This window comes from Myotis yumanensis, unplaced genomic scaffold (assembly GCF_028538775.1).
Source record: "Myotis yumanensis isolate MYYU_CA2020_CCGP unplaced genomic scaffold, mMyoYum1.0.hap1 SCAF_1, whole genome shotgun sequence".
NCBI classification, from domain to species: Eukaryota; Metazoa; Chordata; class Mammalia; order Chiroptera; family Vespertilionidae; genus Myotis; species Myotis yumanensis.
Window position 1 is genome coordinate 186,822,550 of NW_027223752.1, and position 13,629 is coordinate 186,836,178.

Here is a 13,629-nt window from a genome sequence, read left to right on the forward strand (position 1 = left end):
GGACATGTGAAAAGTGCTTTGAGGGTAGTAGTTTTCAACTTCATCCTGGGGTTAAACGCACATACTCTGTGGCCCCCCCGCCCAACCTTATGCAGAATCTTCAGGGGTAGAGCTCAGATATCTATTAAGATCCCTAGAGGGTTCTGATGCTGAGGGTTGAAAACCCAAGCTTCATACTTACTGCTATGATCATGTTTAAGAAATCATGGAAATCATGCATATGAAAAAGTATCAAATGTTAATGCCTATGTGTGCTGGGCAGTCTGAAGAGTATGCTATGGTCGGGCTGTGGAGAGTAGACACAGCCATCCACCATGATGGAATGAGTGCCCTGTCTGAAGCTTGGGCACCTTCATGGACTTACTACTTTTGCTTCTGTAACTCCTCAGGGCTTCTCTGGCGCTGAACCTTCTGAAGATTTGACTTAGAAGTTATGTGATTTTGGTGTGTAAATTTGGTTAGATGAGATGGGCAAGGGGGAGGAGTCAAGATGAGCTAAGACAAGACTAGATTATAGAATAGCTGTGATTCCCTTTAGAGGATATAGGTCAAATAAGTTTTGTGGGGAAAGCAGGAATATATAGTTTTGGGATTAAAAATTTGAGGTGTTTTGAGTTCCAGTAGAGAGTTGAAAAATGTTTGGGATTCAGAAAAGAGGTTGTTGCTGGAGAAGTCTACGTCATGGTAGTGAAGAAAGGCACCTGGAGAGGGTGGGAAAATGAGAGCCAAGGCTGAGCTCTGCTGAAGGCCATTTGAAAGAATGATTGCGTGATTAAACTCCCAAAGCCTAAGTTCACTGCAGCAAGCAATTCCTGCATTTGTTGATCCTCTTTTCTCTCCAAAAATTATTTTTGCCTGGCCATTGTGGCTTAGTGGTTGAGCACCAACCTATGAACCAGGATGTCACAGTTCAATTCCCAGTCAGGACACATGCCCAGGTTGTGGGCTCGATCCCCAGTGTTGGGTGTACAGGAGGCAGCCAATCCATGATTCTCATCATTGATGTTTCTATCCCTCTCCCTCTCTGAAATCAATAAAAATATATTTTAAAAATAATAAAAATAAATGTTTTTATTGATTTTTTTTTTTAAAGAAAAAGTAAGGGAGAGGGAGACAGAAACATCAGCTGCCTCCTGCATGCCACCTCTACTGGGGATGGAGCCTGCAACCTGGGCATGTGCTCTGAGCTGGAATTGAACCTGAAACCTGTCACTACACTAGAATGATGCTCAACCAGTTGAGCCACACCATTCACGGTGATCCTCTTAGCCCAGTGGAATTGGGCAAGTGACATGTGCTTCAGTTTTTCTCATCTGTAAAATGGAGAGTTATAGTATCTACCTCAGGGTTGTGAGGATTAAATGAAAGTCTAAAGGCCATAAACAGCTACACTGGCACATAAAGTGCTCAATAGCAATTTTTACTGTTAACCTGGAGTACCTTTACCTGTTGAGACAAATTACATCCTATATAATAAAAGGCTAATATGCAGATAGACCAAACAGCAGAACTACTGGTTGCTATGATGCACACTGGCCACCAGGGGGCAGATGCTCAATGTAGGAGCTGCCCCTTGGTGGTCAGTGTGATCCCACAGGGGGAGTGCTGCTCAACCAGAAGCCCTGAGCGCAGCGGTGGTGGTGGGAGCCTCTCCCGCCTCTGCAGCAGCACTAAGGACATCCCCTGAGGGCTCCCAGACTGAGAGGACAATGCAGGCCAGTCAGGTCCCCACTCCCCTCCAGTACATGAATTCCGTGCACCAGACCTCTAGATTCTAATAAGATCCAATATCCATCCCAGTTAAAACCCATGAAAATCTATTGATTGGAGCTGTGCTGATCATTATCTTCACTGAAATTCTGTCACTCAATTCACTAAACTAGATGTGTAAACATGTTTGATTTTTAAAAATATTCTTTTACTGATTTCAGAGGGACAATCATTGATTGCTGCCTCCTGCATGCCCCCTAGTGGGAATGAAGCCTGGAAACCCAGGTATGTTTCCTGACTGGGAATTTGTGGCCTCCAGGTTCATAGGTCAAAGCTCAAGAGCCACATTGGCCGAGCTGTTTTAATCCTCACCTGAGGATATGTTTTTATTGATATTTAATTCTAAAAATAATTTTTTTTGATTTTTAGAGAGAATAAGGGATAGGAAGAGAGAGGGAGACCGATGTAAGAGTAAAAACATCGATCAGCTGCATGCCCACACCAGGGATTGAGCCCTCAACCTGGGCATGTGCCCTGACTGGGAATTGAACTGGTGACCTTTTAGTGTGCAGGATGACACAATCAACTGAGCCACACTGGCCAGGTCTTACTGATTTTTAGAGAGAGAGTGAAACATCTGTTTGCTTCCCATAGGTGCCCCGATTGGGGACCAAACCTACAACCTAGGTATGCTCCTTGACCGGGAATCAAACCTGCAACCTTTTGGATGTAGGGATACCACTCCAACCAACTGGCTCAGCCAGGGCACAATTGGTCTTGCCTTCTCAACTGGATTATAAGCTTCCCTTTAGGATTAGGACCATTTCTTACACGTCTATACACAGCCATTAATTTCTCAAACTTGGTTATTTCTGTTAATGTGTTAATTTAGAATAAGTCTCAATGTTTTAGAACTGTTTTGGATCAGAGTAGGGGCTCCAAATTTGAGTGCATAAATGAATGAAAGATCTAAGATTGCCTTAATATTTGTTTCTTCCTTTTCAGTTATGTTCTGACAGATGTAGTAGAAATACTAAACTCTTTAAACAAGTGCTTTTCTTTCTGGCAGCTTTCGCCTGTTTATAAAGATGTACATCATCTTGAAAACTCCTAAACTCTTGCCGGAACCGGTTTGGCTCAGTGGATAGAGCGTCGGCCTGTGGACTGAAAGGTCCCAGGTTCGATTCCGGTCAAGGGCATGTACCTGGGTTGCGGGCACATCCACAGTAGGAGATGTGCAGGAGGCAGCTGATCGATGTTTCTCTCTCATCGATGTTTCTAACTCTCTATCTCTCTCCCTTCCTCTCTGTAAAAAATCAATAAAATATATTTAAAAAAAAAATAACAAAAACTCCTAAACTCTTAAGACTACCGAGGAAAACAGTCATTGCGTGGACTTGTTGCCTGGAAGCAGGGTGATAGCCTGTGATTTCAATATGCTGCAAGTGGAGAATTGCCTGCAAAGGCACATTATTCATTTTTGAGCTTCTGGGTCTTGGAATCCTAATATGTAAAATTGGGAGGTGGAGCTAGATTAGGTGATCTTTAAGTTCCATGTCTTCTACCAATAAATATGCTAGTATTCAATGGCAACCAGGATACAAATACATTTTGTACATAATTATAAATTACAGAAATGTTAGGAGGCAAATTTGTTAGAGCTTCAAAAATAATGGCAGCCTTGGCTGGTGTGGCTCATTTGACCATTGTCAGTGCACGGTTCGGTTCCTGGTCAGGGCACATGCCTGGGTTGCAGGCTTGATCCCCAGTGGGGGGCATGAGGAGGCAGCTGATCTATGTTGCATTCTCAGATCGATGTTTCCCTCTCTCAAATCAATTGAGACAATAACCATATTTTTTAAGAAATAGAAAAAAAGAATGGCAGCAAAATACATGACAAGTCCACATTACTCTTTAAATTCCTGTCACAAAAACAACCTACTAACCTGGCAAAAGGTAAGATACTACTAATGTGACTTGTTTGGCTCATAATTAAGGGGTCAGATAATATACTCTGAACTAAAAATGGGGTTCATGGCCATATACTTCAATCAGTGAAAATCTCAGCTTTCTAGCTGTGCGATCTTGAACATGTCATTTAACCTTGCTATTTTCTTCTCAGTACAATAAAAATATGAATTATGCCCAGCTGGTGTGGCTCAGTGGCTGAGCATTGATCCATGAACCAGGAGGTCATAATTCAATTCCCAGTCAGGGCTCATGCTGGAGTTGCCGGCAATCTCTAGCAGGTGACATGGGGGAGGCAGCCAATGATTCTCTCATTGATGCTTCTATCCCTCTCTCCCTTTCTCTTCCTCTCTCTGAAATAAATGTTTAATAATGAAGTAATATTTTCGTAGCACTTATGTGCCAGCCTGATCTTTCAGTTTTATATTAATGCTAACCGATTTGACTTCTTCAAGTCATTGTAAAATTAAATGACACCCATCCCCCAAAAGCACTTGGAATATTATATCAGAGTAAATATTCAGTACATCACCTATTCTCCCCCCCCACCCCGCCCACACATACATACACACTGGTTATAAATTACAGAAGCTCTAAAGTTTGGAGCATTTAAAATCCTTTAAAATATTTTATGAATGGAAAGATGCTAGAGGAATTGGTGTTGATATTTGATCATTATCAGAATTAAAATGAGTTATCTAGCAGTCAGGAGCCCCGATCTAATTTTATTCTCCATGGATCACTAAATGATTTTTAAAACTTTAGACCTCAAGTTCCCACTTAGGAAATAGGACTCATGAAACTTTGTTACAAACTGCAAAGTGAAGTTGGATGCTTTGGTTATTAGAAAACCTAGTGATTTGAGGTTATTAGATGAAGTGTATTACTAAAAATAGAAAAAGGTCATTAGGGTGGTAAGATAGGCAGACAGGACCTGTGATTTGCTAGAGAAATGATAAGATCCCCAATTCTTTTTTTGTCTTTACCCAAGGAAATGCCTAATATAAAACATAATGGTTTGAATTTTCATTTTAAATGAAATAATATTTACAAGAGGTAAAATGTATCTCTGTACTATACTCCGGTTCAGATTCTCATAAGGGAATTTTAAGAACAAGGTCATTTCTGAGTAAGGAGAAGGGATCATAGGAATTTAATCAATGTCATTAATTCTATCATCTGTCCTGAGTTGACACTTAAATAGCTTTTACTATGTGGTAGACATAACAAAACTGCAGTAGTGTTATTAGCCCTGTTTTACAGAGGAGGAAAGATCATAGTCACCCAGATGGGATGTGGAGAGTTGAACCTTGGCAGTCTGATTCCAGGGTTTGTACTTTTAAAGAAAAGGATTCTGGGGATTAGTGGAGCAGTGGGAAAAAAACCAATGGGATTATAGAAACAGAATAGGTATAACGATGAGTTAAGGGACAAGGAAATACTAGTACTACCAACCCCCTCTTCCTCTAGTCCTACCACTAGAGAATCCTATATAATACTAGCTGTACCGGTTAATAATGCGAATTTTTTTCAATAGATGGAGTTACACATATGTTGATGTATATGTGCGATTTTATAGGTATGCTATTTTGTTGTATTGACAGCAAGCTTCAAAACTTCATATGTCAAATTTTCTGGAGGTGTTAATATCATAGATATTTTTACACTTAAAAATGTCAAATTTCATGCCAAGAGCATTTGCGGGAAGTTTTAATTTATTTATTTTGAAGAAAAGTGCAGCTGAAAGTTATATTCTTCCAGAAGTTTATGGTGAACATGCTCCATCTCAAGATACTTGTGAACGCTGGTTTAAACACTTTAAAACTGATGATTTTGATGTGAAAGACAAAGAACGTCCAGGTCAACCGAAAAAGTTTGAAGACCAACAATTACAAGCATTATTGGATGAAGATGCATGTTAAACTCAAAAACAAGTTGCAGAAAGATTAAACGTTGCTCAGCAAACAATTTCCGATCATTACAAGCAATGGGAAAGATTTTAAAGGAAGGAAAATGGGTGTCACATCAACTGAACGAAAGACAAATGGAAAACCGGAAAGTCATCAGTAAAATGTTGCTTCAACAGTACGAAAGAAAGTATTTTTTGCATCGAATGGTGACTGGCAATGAAAAGTGGATTTATTTTGAGATTCCCAAATGCACAAAATCATGGGTTGATCCAGGTCAACCATCAACATTGACTGCAAGGCCAAATTGCTTCAGAAAGGTGTGGTTATGAGCTTCTAAAACCAGGTGAAACCGTTAATACTGATCGCTACCAACAACAAATAATTAATTTGAACCACACTTTGATGGTAAAATGACCAGAATGTGCCAGAAGACACGCCAAAGTAATTTTGCTTCAATGATGATGCACTATCACACACTTCAAAACCAGTTAAAGACACATTAAAAGATCTTGCCTGGGAAGTATTAACCACCCTCTGTATTCACCAGACCTTGCTTCTTCAGATTACCACTTGTTCCGATTGATGGCACACGTACTTTTTGAGCAGCATTTCAAAAAGTATGAAGAAGTAGAAAATGGGGTCTCTGAATGGTTTGCCTCAAAACAAGAAAAGTTCTTTTGGGATGGTATCCACAAATTAACTGAAAGACGGGGGAAATGTGTAGCTAGCAATGGACATTACTTTGAATAAAGCACTTTTGATGTTTCTCTTAAAATTACCGTGTTTTCTTTGATTACAAAATCCCCATTATTAACTGGTACACCTGGAAAAGGCTAATATGCAAGTCAACCAAACGGTCGAACGACCAGTCGCTATGACGCGCACTGACCACTAGGGGCCAGATGCTCAATGCAGGAGCTGACCCCTGCTGGTCAGTGCACTCCCACAGGGGGAGCACCGCTCAGCCAGAAGCTGGGCTCATGGCTGGTGAGAGCAGTGGCGGTGGCAGGAGCCTCTCCTGCCTCCGTGGCAGCACTAGGATGTCCCACTGTCAGACATCCCCCAAGGGCTCCCTGACTGCGAGAGGGTGCAGGCCAGGCTGAGGGACATCCTCCCCCCTGAGTGCATGAATTTCATTTACCCGGCCTCTAGTGCTTTCATAATTGTTGATTGCAGAACTCAGTAATTACATGTAACACTTTATTGGTACCTATTGGGGATGGAGGGTAAAAGGGTCAGGTTGGTATTATATTTGTACTTAAAAGAATGATGATGATTGAAAGGAGAATTGCCACAGTGATGATTATAATCTTTTTGAGGTGTTGCCACCATATCTTCCTAAGAATCTTTCTTGTTTCTTGGGAGTCTTTGGCCTGAAATAAAAAAAACACACACAAATTTAATGTTTCCATGTCTGAATTAGTGGGCACACTCAAATACTTAGAGATATCTAAAAGAACAGATTTAATTTGGTTTTGATTAATCCCATAAAGTCTCAATGGAGCTTAACAAAACTGCTTTTATAAAATGATGCACCAAGATTCCAGGTGCCTTCCTTATTGTGTTAAGCCATTCTTTAATTAGCTTTACTAATTTTGTGACTATGAACAAGTTACTAAGCCTTTGAGCCTCAGTTCCTCATCTTTACTTCATGATTTTATTTAAATGCCACTATCTCTTACTACCTTATTTAAAATTGGTACCTCCCCCCCCCCAAGTCTCCATTCCAGAAGTGCTATTCCCCTTCAGTATGCTACTTTCCTCCAAAGTCCATATTTAACATTTATGTAAAATTTACTTATTTATTGTTTGTAGAGAATGTGAACTATGGATGTGGGAATTTTTGTCCGTTTCATTCACTGCTATCTTCCTACTGCCTGATATAGAGCAGTGGTTCAATGAATATTTGTTGGATGAGTGGATTAATTAACCTATTAAATCGGGATAATATCGTTCACATAGTAGCACAGATTGTGAGGATTAACTGAGATAGTGATTATGGTATATCTAAATCACCATATAAGAATAAATTATGGCCGAGGCCGGTTTGGCTCGGTGGATGGAGCGTCGGCCTGCGGACTGGGGGGTCCCGGGTTCGATTCCGGTCAAGGGCGTGTGCCTGGGTTGCGGGCGCATCCCTGGTGGGGGATGTGCGGGAGGCAGCTGATTGATGTTTCTTGCTCTCTATCTCTCTCCCTTCCTCTCTGTGGAAAATCAATGAAATATATTAAAAAAAAAAAAAAAAAAAGAATAAATTATGTCATTATAATTACTAGAGGCCCAGTGCATGGATTTGTGCACCAGTGGGGTCCCTCTGCCTGGCCTGCGCCTTCTTGTAATTCGGGACCCCTCAGGAGATGTCAGACCTGGTTTTGGCCTGATCCCCGCAGGCCAGGCTGAGGGACCCCACTGGTGCATGAATCCATGCACTGGGCCTCTAGTATGCATATAAGATCTTTGGTTAATGTCTTCCAGCCCTCCCCCCTCCCCGTTACCCCCTTCCCTCTGAGATTCATCAGTCTGTTCCATGTTTCCATGCCTGTGTGTTGAGCATCTGCCCCCTGGTGGTCAGTGCACGTCATAGCTACTGGCTGGTTGGCCGGTCACTTAGGCTTTTATATAGAGAGATATTTTTTATGAATAATGAGTTGGAATTGAAGTACTTTATGATATCAGAGTTTCATATCTTAATGTAGTTAAACCTATATAAAATAGCTCATGTTCCTGCTGGTGGTTCAGTTGACTGGAGTGTTATTCCATACACCAAAAAGGTTATGGGTTCCATTCATGGTCAGGGCACATACCTAGGCTGTGGGTTTGATCCCTGGTCAGGGCGTGTATGGGAGGCAACTGATAGATGTTCCTCAAATCGATGTTTCTCTCTTCCTCTCTCTCTAGATTCAATAATAACATCAGGTGAGGATTTTTTTTTAAAGTATCCTCTTTTAACCCTTTGCACTCCGCTGTCCCCTCTCAGGGGACATCGGAATTCTAGCATATCACTCGGATGTCCCCTCTCAGGGGACATTGCAGTTTATTAGTGATTACGGGGAATTGAGTTATTTCAACGCAACTTTTTGAGACATGCATGTTTCCCTGAAGTTTTATCTTGAAATGGCACAAGAAATTAAATCAAAATATCGTCAAATTACTAAGATATATACAAGAAATGTCAGCGGGTTTTGTGTAGGATTAAACAATAAACTACATATTCCCGATGTGGGACAAAGAAAACGGGACTGCATTGTGTGTTCTAACAGGAAAACACCTGGTGGCAGGCGTCAAACCACTTATTACTGTCAAACATGCACTAATCAGCCTGCAATGCATATTGGGGAGTGTTACAAAACTTATCATACTGTACAAAATTATAAACAATAAAATATTGTTTTTTTTTGCAAATATACATTCCTCGATGTCACCCAATTCATATAAGTCCAATATCATTATAATACGTTACTTGGTTCCAAAATTATACTAAATAATACGAGGGTCTGTAAATGCACATTTCTGCCACAAAGTAGCGTCGAGTAGCTGGTAGCCAATGTCCAGAATGGTTCGGAGTGCAAAGGGTTAAAAAAAGGCTCACTTATTAACATACAAAATATTGAAAGAATGCCCTAACCGGTTTGGCTCAGTAGATAGAACATCGGCCTGCGGACTGAAGGGTCCCAGGTTCGATTCCGGTCAAGGGCATGTACCTTGGTTGTGGGCACATCTCCAGTAGGGGGTGTGCAGGAGGCAGCTGATGGATGTTGCTCTCTCATCGATGTTTCTAACGCTCTATCCCTCTCCCTTCCTCTCTGTAAATAACCAATAAAATATATTTTAAAAAAATATTGAAAGAATTCAAGGAGCATTGAGAAGAAATAAAACAAATTCATACAAAATCATAAAATTCTTTTTACTTTATTTTTTGGGGCTGCAAAAAGTTTTATTGCAGTGATTCTCAACTTTCCTAATGCCGTGACCTTTTAATACAGTTCCTCATGTTGTGGTGACCCCCAATTTCATTGTTACAAATTGAACATAATTAAAGCATAGTGATTAATCACAAAAACAATATGTAATTATATATGTGTTTTCCCATGGTCTTAGGTGACCCCCAAAGGGGTCGCGATCCACAGGTTGAGAACCGCTGTTTTATTGTTTTCATTTGGTCCACAACTCGTTTTTGTTTTTAAAATATAGACAACTGCTTCTCATATGGCTATGATACAAATAAATTGCTTGGTGTTTATTTGGACTTGTGCTGTGTGCCACATGGATTAGAAGTAAAACTTGAAAGTATTTCAGTTGACTTTATTGATAATCAGATCATCTTTACTCTCAGTGTATATGGTGACTTTTCCAGAGCAAAGTCAAGGTACATGATTACAGTGCATGTGAAAAAATGACATCTTGACTCTAATGTATGACAAGATCAGGGAGCCTCATGTTTATATACCATATACCAAAGATGCTGTTCATTATTCCCAAGAATCTAGCATATGGACACTAGTGACTAGTTGTACTTCCAGGACCTTATAATTCATTGAGTGCTTTAAATTCAGGTACTATATGACATACGTTATATGTGGTATTGCATAATAATATGCAATATTCATAATAATCTTGGGTGAGTATTCCTATTTTACAGCATTGAAGAGAATGAGGCTCAAAGGTTTGAAGTTACTTACCTAAAGGTATATACCTTATAAGTGGTGTAGCTGGAATTCAGATCTAGAGTTGCATGACTCTACACTGCCATGTTTAGAAATGTTTAATTAAGGTATAAGCAGACTTTACATTTGTCTCTTAGATTATTTGCTTTCTCTTAATGTAATATGCATATATAGTTTGAAAAGTCAGAATTCTAAAAACAGCATTCGCCTCTCCTGAACCCCCCAACCCTATTTTTTAGAGGTAATCACTTTCAGATCTTTTTGTTTTATTTGTTGCTATATCCCTATTACCTGGAACAGTAGTTTCAACTGGGGGTGATTTGCTCTCCAGGGGACATTTGGCAATGTCTGGAGACATTTTGATTGTCATGACTGTAGGGGGTGCTCCTGGCATTTAATGGGCAGAAGCCAGAGATGCTGTTAGACGTCCTGCAATGCATATAGGACAGTCCGCCCTACCCACCCACCTCCCAACAAATTAATCAGTCCATAATGTGCCAAGGTTGAGAAACCCTAACCTAGAACAGTGTCTCACATAACAGTAGATGCTCAATAAATACTTATTTAGCTGTTAATTTTTTTCCTGGTGTTTGTTTTCCTCTGTGTTACTAGAAAGCATACATATATATTTCTTGATTTTTTACTTTACAATTATGGAAAAGAGGATATAATTCTTAACCATATCTCTAACTCCCTCCTTCCCCAAACACACACCTTTCCGTTCTTTCATATCCTCTCTTTTTAACTAAAACATTGTAAATATTTGCTGAGCCATGGAGTGTATTTGATTACATTGACTTTAATGTACAAATGTTCTGTTTTCTCTAGAGCTAATAATAGGTATACAGTTAAAAAACATCTTTTCAATTGTTAGTTTTGTTTTTTTAAAATATATTTTTATTGATTTCAGAGAGGAAGGGAGAGAGAGACAGAAACATCAATGATGAAAGAGAATTATTGATTATCTGTCTCCTGAACGCCCCACACTGGGGGATTGAGCCTACAACCTAGGCATGTGCCCTGACCAGGAATTGAACTATGACCTCCTGGTTCATAGGTCAACACTCAACCACTGAGCCATGCCGGCCAGACTCAATTGTTAGTTTTTAATCTATCAATTAGTAATTTATTCCCAAACTCTCCAAAGGAGCTGAAAAACATTCTTCCTTTGATTGTTCCTGGTTTTGGATCCACCTGTTTTATCTTGAAGACCTGATCCAGTCCAGCTTGGTTGGACTCTAGGTTTACCATATAGCTTTAATCTTGGGTCTTTCTTTACTAATATCCTGGAATGCCCATCTCTAGTGTTGGGCCTTCTGTTTTTTATCAATCTCATCTTTCCCTTTCTCCTACTGGTGAAGAATATTTGCTAAAAACTTCCTTAGAAAGGGTAAGTGTGAGATACATTTCTGAGAACCTACATGCCTAGAAATGTCATTATACTCTCCTTCCACTGAGTTGGTAATTTGGGTATAGAAATCTAGTGCGGAAATCATTTTCCCTCAGAATTTTGAAAACATTCCTCCATTTTTAAAAAAAAATATATTTTATTGATTTTTTACAGGGAGGAAGGGAGAGAGAGATAGAGAGCTAGAAACATCGATGAGAGAGAAACATCGATCAGTTGCCTCCCGCATATCTCCCACCGGGGATGTGCCCACAACCCAGGCACATGCCCTTGACCGGAATCGAACCCGGGACCCCTCAGTCCGCAGGCCGACGCTCTATCCACTGAGCCAAACCGGTTTCGGCCCTCCATTTTTTAAACACCCATATATTGCTATTGTGAAATCTGGTGCTATTCTAATTTGCAAGTCTTTGCTTTTTCTCACTCTGAAAAAAATTCTTTAGAGTCTTCTCTTCCTTTCAAATGTTCTATAATTTCAAGATTACATGCCACACTGTGGTCTTTGTTTTATTCATTGAATCTGGAAACTCATTTAGTTCTAGGAATTTTTCTTGTATTTCTTTGAGTTTCTCCTCTCTGATTCATTTTCTTTTTCTGAAATTCCTGTTATTTATATGTGGATGTCTTAGAGTGATTCTTTTATCTTTCTCTTTTCTCTACTTTCTGAGAGAATATCTCAACGTTATATTACAATAAATCCACTGAATTTAAAATTTTTTCTATTTTAATTTCCAAAAGACCTTGACTCTTTCCTACCTAATAGAACTACTATTTGAGGAAAAGTCTTTGGGACAGTTCAGTCCATCAATATATACTGAATTTTTGAGAGAAGCAACACTATAAAAGCACTCAGGCTTTATGGTTTTCATTAAATTAAGCATTTATCAATTATAAAAGGGCACTTTCTTTTGCTTTTGCATTATCTCTTTTGTCTGAGTTCCTTTTTTCTTACTTAAATGTATTTGTTAAATTATAGAGACTTCCTCAAACATCTCAGGATCTGTATTGCTGATTTTCTAAAATGACTGGAAACCCAGTATGAGTGAGTTAGGGCTGTTATTTGGTGGGCTTCCCGGTAGGATAATGTGGCCTGGACCTGACCATTTCATTGTGGGAATACCTCAATATCTGTAGGTTAGTATCTGTATTTTTCCCCTTTCGTCTAGTCAGCTTTCTTAGAGTTCCTCTAATTTCCTGCCTTGAAGAAACTGACTGGGAGCGAGGTTGGGGAGTGTTCACCATTTTCAGGATGCAGATTACCCCTTAGTCCTAATTTTAATGATGATCACTATGGCCTCAACTTCATTTGGTGTCTAAGTTTAGAACATCTCTGGTCTATTGTCTTTACATAATAAAATTTATTATCCTTTGTCAGTGATAAGCAGAGGAAGCAATATGGCTATACAAAGTAGGAAAGCGGCTCTACAGGTAACATATTTCTTTTAAAGACTTTTTTACCCAGTTTCTTCTTTCTAGACCCATACTGCATGTCTCCAATTTCTGATTCTTTCCAAGGTTCTTTCGCCCAGATCAGCTTGCATCTTAATGTCTTCTCCTGCTTACTAGCTTATGTTTCAAGCTTTTTCTGCTCTACTGGGACTAATAATTATTGGTAATCCATTTCCTTGCTTCTAAAATTGTTGACATTTCTTACCTGTTGTCTTTTCTCTTGTTTATTCTTTCTTTCTTTTAATATCCTAGTGGTTTACACATTAAGGCCTCTCTATTGTTTTTCCCATTCTTTTATTGGATTTTTGAGAGGATATCAAGATAAATGTGTAAGTTTAATCTGCCAGGTTAAAATCTATGACCCATCTTTAGCAGTAGGCAAACTGACAGAAAGCTTATTGGCCTACTTTGTGTTAAAAACCAAATCTGCTTTTGTATTTTTTTGTTGTTTGTTTGCTTGTTTTTACACTGTATAACCCCATTCAGTGCTCATGGCCTGTAGGCAAGGAGGCTGGGCAAT

At 39.5% G+C, this 13,629-nt stretch overlaps 1 protein-coding gene across 1 annotated transcript in view; it reads right to left on the minus strand.

Annotated features, from left to right (window-relative positions):
• Window positions 1-6,816: 6,816 nt before the first annotated feature.
• LOC139006742 (uncharacterized) overlaps window positions 6,817-13,629 on the minus strand; it is a 45,323-nt gene continuing 38,510 nt past the window's right edge. The window contains exon 6 of the mRNA XM_070409343.1: window positions 6,817-6,961. Within this exon, the coding sequence (XP_070265444.1) occupies window positions 6,824-6,961 (138 nt within the window). The 3' untranslated portion in view covers window positions 6,817-6,823. The remainder of the gene's footprint in view (window positions 6,962-13,629) is intronic.